At 35.0% G+C, this 8,116-nt stretch overlaps 1 protein-coding gene across 1 annotated transcript; it reads left to right on the top strand.

Moving 5' to 3' along the window:
* The first annotated feature begins 346 nt into the window (after positions 1-346).
* On the top strand, positions 347-1,330 carry LOC107844906. The gene is made up of 2 exons (XM_016689230.2): positions 347-729; positions 1,103-1,330. The coding sequence occupies exons 1-2, from the start codon at positions 414-416 to the stop codon at positions 1,195-1,197; spliced, it is 411 nt and encodes a 136-aa protein (XP_016544716.1). The 5' UTR covers positions 347-413; the 3' UTR covers positions 1,198-1,330.
* The last annotated feature ends 6,786 nt before the right edge of the window (positions 1,331-8,116 follow it).

The raw sequence follows: 8,116 nt of genomic DNA, 5'->3' as shown, positions 1-8,116 counted from the left end.
AAACCACAATTTTACCTTGCACTTTACCGAGTAACTGACGACGTTAACTTTTAATACCTTGTCCATTTTAAATTTGTTTTTATTTACATATGTCCCTTTGAAATTTTAAATGAGAAAAACTTTCCTTAAAGCCTCCAAACTCTAATTCCTCCTCTGAATATATAGATAGTATATTTTTTGATCGAATTAAGGGGTCTCAATTGAGATACCTTTGGACAAGCTAAGGTGACTACGCCATTGAGTATCCATCACACAAATTATCTTAGATATAATAATCTAAAAACAATATAATGATATATGTTTCCTCTATAAATAGACAATGAAAGCTTATATATTTTCACATCAACCAAATAACAAATCAACGAACTATTATTTCTATAGTGCTAATTAATACTCTCTCTCTTTCTCTCTCAATGGCATTGAACGTTGTTGTAGTGTTGTTCATTGCAATGCTTGTGTTGAAAGAGCATAATGCTATGGCTGGTGTGATAGATTGTGTAAAGAATTACACAACTATTGAGAACTTAGCTAAGTGCATCCTTGACAGTGGCATACCCGGCACACCATGTACATTTCAATGTTTAACTAAATCTCATGTTGAGGACATACCTAGCTGTATCCTCCATTGCTTTTTGCCATGGGGAACAATTTCTGATGAGACTTCAAACCCTACTACTACTGTTTATAAGATTGGATGTTCTCTTGGTCTTTGTTCCAAATTTCTCAATGGTAGCTAACTAAATACTCTTTGCCTTTTCTTGCTATTTGTATGTTGTTATTTTATCGATTATGATGTATAGACAAGGACGGCTAAATAAAATTAATGGCTTAAAATTGAACATCAATCTAAGGGCATCCCGGTGTACTAAAGCTCCGGCTATGTGCACGGTCAGGGAAACAACAAAAATTTTTGGTACGCAGACTTAACTCACATTTCTGCAAGCGACTGTTTCCACGACTTTAACTTGTCACCTTCTGATCACATGACAACAACTTTACCAGTTATGTCTTGGCTTATATAAGAGGTCTTAAATATATAAGTAGATAAATATATAATCTTGCTCCTAGTCCTCACTCATTAACTTTCTGGTTAATTTTGCAGATAATGAGATATTTGGAACTTGCATGAAAAGCTGCAGTGAGAACTATTGCATTGGTGGCAATATTGCTCTAGAAAAGCTTAAGAAGAAGCACTAATTTGCTCCAAGAAATTATGTCCACAAAGTATGTGTCTCTCTATGACACTAAACTATGTACTATGCTACTAAATACTTTTGTTGTTGTAATTTTCTTAAATGTGCTTTAATCTTTATGTGTTGGTTGAATAAAAGTCCAGTGATATGTTGTACTTGTCGTTTGTTAATGTCGCTTCCTATTAATTACTTCCTACCAGATCTTTTTATTTTTTTTAAAAGAAGGTAGTTCAATCTGGGTATTAAAGCTTCCACTATGCTGTAGGTTTGGAAATGTCCGGACAATAAAGGTAATGACATAAATTCGCAAACATCCTCACCATATCTACTTATTATTTCACTATTTTAAACTAGTTACATAATATCCCACAAGAATTTCAGATACATGGATACATATTATAACCCTCAAATACATGCGGATACTACGAGTAAACCAATATACATGTGGATACATGCAATGTATCTTAGACTAAACCATGTGTTATGATACCTTAACCATGTATCTACACCCTTTTAACATATATCCGCATGTATCTTGAGGATTACTTGTTTAAAATGCATCCACAATTAACTATGTATCATGACTATAGAGAGTTTATTCGTGTCATTTTTAATGGTACATTAAATAAATATGAAAATTAAACAATTTTGGATGAACTTGATTTGATGAATTCAAATAGTATTACTTATCAAATCTAGATGAATTCTTGGAGTGAAATGTTATGTTAAAACTATATGTTTCACTTTGGTCACTTTATATTTTAAATAAATAATTCACACTAATGAAGTAAATATAAGCTTTGAGACTTACTTGAGAATTACGAATACTCTTTCATAGTTAGTAGTTATGTCAACGTTTAGTGATTAAGTTAACTTATTTAACTCAAAAGCTTAATTCAAATAAAATTGTAAAGTTGGAATTATATTGAAATTTTGATATTTAATTATTTCATCCTCATTTTTTTTTATAACTAACCATTTTTATAAATTAGCAAGTGAAATTTGCAAAGCTAAGCAAAGTTATTTTTCTTTGTGTAACACCCACTGGTTTTAACACTCTAGTAATGCCTTAAAAATGACCCATAAGACCCCTATATCGATGGTAAACCATATCTAGGTGTTATGGGATGAGTTGGGGTTGCTTTTTGGCCTTAAAAATGAGTGTGTGTCACGAATTGGACCCTCCTCAAAGGCCTCGCATTGTGTAACAAATGCCAATAGCCACTGGATGGGGTTGTCTTTTGGCGTGCGCCGCCAACCCTAAGGTTGGCTTTGGGGCTGTGCACAGCAAGGCCAAAACCAAGAGGCATGAGTTGCTCCATTTTGTTCTATTTTAAGGGCGTTGAGGTTTTTTCACACCCTATAACTATTCCTAATCATATATGGACGAAATTAGAGTCTTAACATACATTATTTCAGTTCTCAAAATCCCCAAGTCATCTTCCTTAAACAAAAGAAGAGAGACTAACTAGGGCTTGAGGAATTAAGCTTCAAGGGTCAATTTTCTGAGCGTTTTCGTCGATTCAATGGTATATGGGACTATATTAAATTTCATGATCTTAAATTTTATGTTTTTAATAAGTTTTAAGGATATATATATATATGTATATGAAAAGGGTTTTTGAAATCATTTGAAGAGCATGCATCATGAATCCATTTTGAAGGAAAAATGTGTTTATCATTGTGTTTTTCGGTAACTTATTGATACAAGTACAATCGTGATTGTGGACCAATACCTAAAGGCTCAAGCTCGAGTGGCTGGCGAACCAACGGAACAAGCTTTGAAGTGTAGAGAACAAGTCTCCAACACTCTAAAGTCGTCCAATATGCACACTCCAAGGCCGCCCCTTTGTCATGGTTCATTAAGGGCATTATAGTTATTTTTTAATAAGTTATAACCTAGACTATAAATAGAACATATTAGGTCTTTTGTTCATAACTTTGATGATATATTTGAGAACTCTAGAGAGAGAGTCTTGCAAGATGGATTCCTTGTAAACAAGTGTGGAATCACTTGTGTTGGTAGCTAGTTTGAGACGTTGATTGCTTGGGGATCCCGTTCCCTTGAGGTCATGTAAGAGATAGGTTTATGTTATGTATGGTATTAAAGGTCCAAGAGTGGAATAAGCTCTTAGGTTGTTAATATTATACCATCCATTTGTCTATCTTTCTATCTTTGTCTTGTTATAATCTTGTAACCGATTGTATGTTGTTATTGTGAAGCCGTGTATGTGTTGTTGTTCTTCACATTGTTATTGTTCATTTTACTCTACATAAATTGTTGTTAACATTAGTTTGGGTTGCTGTTTTGGTTCCAAAGACACCACTAATTCTTGTATTCTTGTTGTTGGTAGCAAATCCGAGAGTGGTCTCCATCTTGGTCCTCGGATCCTTAAGATTGTGGACTGATTTGGTGTATGTTTTTGTGTCTTTCTTGTCGTTCTTGTATCATTTGGTATCAAAGCATGTCTTGATTTTGTTCCCACAAGATCAATCTTGGGCTAGCTTTTTTGAAAATACAAAAAAAAATTTAGTGTTCTTGAGTTTAGATCTTGGCCGAAAGTTTGTTGAGTTCTTGTTGTGTTTGGCCAAGAGAGTCATTTTGTTTGTCTTGGTGTTTCAAGTGTTAGTTTTCTTCATCACTAACACTCTTGAGTCAATATCTAAATTTGAGCTTGCATTTGTTGTGAACTTAAAGCCTTTGCCGATTATGTTGTCATCTTGGTGGACTTGGCCGTGATTTGTTGGCCTTGTTGTTGTTGTTGGAATTGGTTGCTGGGATTGTTGTGTTCTTGGTGATTGCTAAAGTTGTCCTTGATGTTCTTCATCCCTTTCAAGAGTTAAAATAGAGTGAATACTAGATCTAGAAATTTGAAGAGAAAAGGGTGAAAGCTTGTTAGTCTTGAAAGACTTTCCATCACCCATCAACTACTTAATCACTTCTCAAAAACTCTCCTTGTTTTAAGGAGGATGGTATAAAAAAGTCAAGTCTTCCAGTTTTGGTATTTGACAATAGAATTTCAATACTTGTTTCCCTCCTAAATCAATTCCCACCAATTCCAAATCACAAATTGTTCAAGACTTTCAATTTTACAAAATAAAATTTGTTAAGACCGTGACCAATTATGTGGCTGCCATATCATCATGTTTTACTGTTCAGGCAACACAATTAGGCTCAAATTTTTTATTTCTTATTTTCTAATCTTTGTCTCTTAGTTGCCTTTTGTTGATTCTATTACTAATTAACAAACTAGTAATTGCCTACTAGGTTGTAAGTTAGTTTTGGGTCCATTTATTCGTGTCTGCATTTCTTTATGTGCTTTTATCTTTTTGAAATTTGTTGTAGTTTCTTGATTCAAGTCCGTACGCATTTTCTTTGAGTTGTTTCAAAAAAGAATCTATTCCGACCTCGAGCCCCAATAGTACCAATCAATCTCCTTGGACTATAAACGAGTTACTAACACTTGTGAGGCCAATTGAGAGACATTTCAAAGTGTGAGAGCTTGAGAGCTTGTGAAGATGTTTTCTTTTCTAACATTAACTAGTTTGTTGTTTTTTGTATTTTTATTTTAGAATTTCCCTTGTTAGGTACTATGGAATTAGAAAAGGTCACCATGAATGATATGATGGTTGCCATAATGGGTATGAAACATGACCTTTGTACTCCAATGGAGAGAATGGAAAGAATAATGGACTGAGTGGAAGGAAAAATAAAAGGGACAGAAAGCTCTTTTTGCAAGGAGTTGGATAACTTGATAGAGCATCCAAGCCTTCCTAATCAAGTTTCCATGAGTGGACATGCTCCACATGAGCTACAAGGTGATTAAACTAACTTTTGCACTCTAGTGAATGAGGCTAGTAGCCAACTAAGTATGAATGATAGTTTGTCTTTAAGTGAGCCGAATGTGCCTCCATTTGGTGATGATAATGTACAACTTGAGATTGTGGAAACACTAGTTGATCCATCTAGTGTTGAAGCCATTGTGGCAAGTGATAGTATATTGTCTTATGAAAGTCATGAAGACCAACTTGTTTGTGAAAATGGTGATGTTGAACGTGTTGGCCATTGACTATGGATGACCTCTAGTTGTTTTTGTTGTAGACCATGCTAGTATAGAGGGTATATATGATTGTACAAGTGGTAGTATTGGGAAAAGGAAATGCATCCTAAACCCGAGTCCATGGACACTCCATCCATTTGATCTCGGTGATTATTTGAAGCATGGTGATGAGGATGTTTTTTGGAATAGCTTGAATGTGCATGGAATGTATGACCTTCCTATCTCGGCTTTCAAGCCTATTTGTTGTTCCAAGAAGATTCTATGTTTTCCACTTGATGAGCAACTCTTGATACTTATTTGTTGTCACACTTATATAGATACACTAGTTGACTCTTTCTTGGGAGGTTATTCGGGTAAGAGGGATGTTTGGGTGTATGTGAAGTTTAAGCCACCTTGGCAAGATTCTATGTTTGATTACACTTTTTTTGTCTTGTTTCTTTTCACACTTTGATGGATAGAGAAGTACTTCTTTTGGTGCTTAGAAGGGTATCCTATTCGCTAAGGTCCCACGATATGTGTAGAATGTACACTCGTAGTTTGATAATTTTTTTATTGATTATGCTAACGTTAACCCTCATGTCATGAGGAATATATGTTCTTTTGTCTTCTCTATTATTTTGTAAGGTTTAAATTTGAGGTCGAATCCTTTTCAAGAAGGGGAGGATGATACAAGTACAATCATGATGGTGCACCAATACGTAAAGGCTCGAGCTCGGGTGGCTGGTAAACCAACGGAACAAGCTTTGAAGTGTAGATTAAAAGTCTCCAACACTCCAAAGTCGTCTAATATATACACTCCAAGGCCGCCCCTTTGTCTTGGTTCATTGAGGGCATTATAGTCATTTTGTAATAAGTTGTAACCTAGACTATAAATAGAACATATTAGGTCTTTTGGTCATAACTTTGATGATATATTTGAGAACTCTAGAGAGAGAGAGAGTCCTGCAAGGTGGATTCTTCGTAAACAAGTGTGGAATCACTTGTGTTGGTAGCTAGTTGGATCCCATTCCCTTGAGGTCACATAAGAGATAGGTTTATGTTGTGTGTGGTATTAAAGATCCAAGAGTGGAATAAGCTCTTGGGTTATTAATATTATACCATTCATTTGTCTATCTTTCTATCTTTGTCTTATTGTAATCTTGTAACCGATTCTATGTTGTTATTGTAAAGCCGGTATGTGTTGTTGTTCTTCACATTGTTATTGTTCATTTTACTCTTCATAAATTGTTATTAACATTAGTTTGGGTTGCTGTTTTGGTGCCAAAGACACCACTAATATTTGTATTCTTATTGTTGGCAGTGAATCTGAGAGTGGTCTCCATCTTAGTCCTCGGATCCTTAAGATTATGGACTGATTCAGTGTATGTTTTTGTGTTTTCCTTGTCATTCTTGTATCACTTGTGTTATAATCATGAGAATTCATGGTATGAGCTTTCGAAAAGAATTTTATGAGCATGATTTGGGGGAAATTCCTCCTTCATGATGAAGTTTATGATATTACCATGTTATGAATTGTTAAATGGGTTGGAGAGCATGAGTTATAAGTTCCCTTCTTGATCATGAGAGTTATGTATAATTTATGTTGGGACTGCTTTATGATTGATGATGCTTTTTGAGTCATAAAAGCCTCCGAGTCAATTATACTTTGTTGTTTCATATGTTTTAAGGATGCGACTCTTATTCTAAAGGCTCTTGTGTCCTAATAGAGATAATGCATGAATTAAATGATTGAATTGGTCACCGCATGCTTAAGTCTTTTAAAAAAGAGCGTGTTTGCATAAGTTTTCATGTTCTTTCGAACTAAGAACTCTCTTGTGATGTTTAAGTCTTTGAGTGGTCATTTATATGAATTTGAATGAAAAAGGCAATGAATATGACATGATATGATATGGCTTGCAAGTCTGGGTATGACAACACCTTTTACGAAATGCCCTTAACATGAAAGTAATTAATGTTTTGAGCAAGAATCATGGTTTTAAAAGGTTAAAATTGGGCTTGAAGAGATTTAGATGGTTACTTGAAGAAGGCACAAATTCAGATAACTGATTGCCTGAAATCATGTTTTATCGATGAGGGATTTATTATTCCCTGTAGGAGGGGATGTGCCTTAAAGAGGGGATTATACGCTGGCCTTGTGCCCTTTGCATATAAGAATCATAAACTGCAGCCTTTGCAGCAACTTGGGTTGGGGGCTTGGCCACCGAGTCTAAGGCAGATTCCATACAGCCCGTGGAATTATAGACTTGTATGGTGTACCATCTAGCTCAGAAGTAATACGAATTGTTGACTTGATCATCAAAATTATGCCCGTGTGTTTTCATTTACCTTATGCTAAATTGTTTCATGAAATTCTCTCACTTATGCTGTATAAAAATATATGTCATATTTTTGAATTGTACATACCAGTACTTTCGAGTATTGACTCCCTATATTTCAGATTTTGAGGCTCAGTCTCGTGGTCCTGCTAACCAGTAGATTAATTTCATATATTCAGAGTTGGTGATCCTCCCTTTCTTTGGAATGCATTTTTCCCATCTGTTGGTTCTTTTTTAGTTTTGTGGTCCAACTGGGGACCTTGTCCCAGTTTAGACAGAGTAGTATGTTCAGCTCAGTAGAAGCTTCATAGAATATTCTGGATTGGATAACTTTTTTCTTATAGTTTGATGTTATGATATTTTATGTTTGATTATGGAACATTCATATTTTCAGTTTATCTTCTGCACTTTGATTTTTATATAAATTATTCTTATGATGGATGCTAAGGGGTCTTTTGGGCCTTTGTGGTTAGGGATGCCCGTCGCGGACAGGGCCTCGGCTCGAGTCGTGTTACTTTATTTTGATTATCAGATACATATACATGTT

This window comes from Capsicum annuum, chromosome 10 (genome assembly GCF_002878395.1).
Source record: "Capsicum annuum cultivar UCD-10X-F1 chromosome 10, UCD10Xv1.1, whole genome shotgun sequence".
Lineage (NCBI taxonomy): Eukaryota > Viridiplantae > Streptophyta > Magnoliopsida > Solanales > Solanaceae > Capsicum > Capsicum annuum.
The sequence above is the reverse complement of the archived record's forward strand: the minus strand, read 5'-3'. Positions and strand labels throughout refer to the sequence as shown.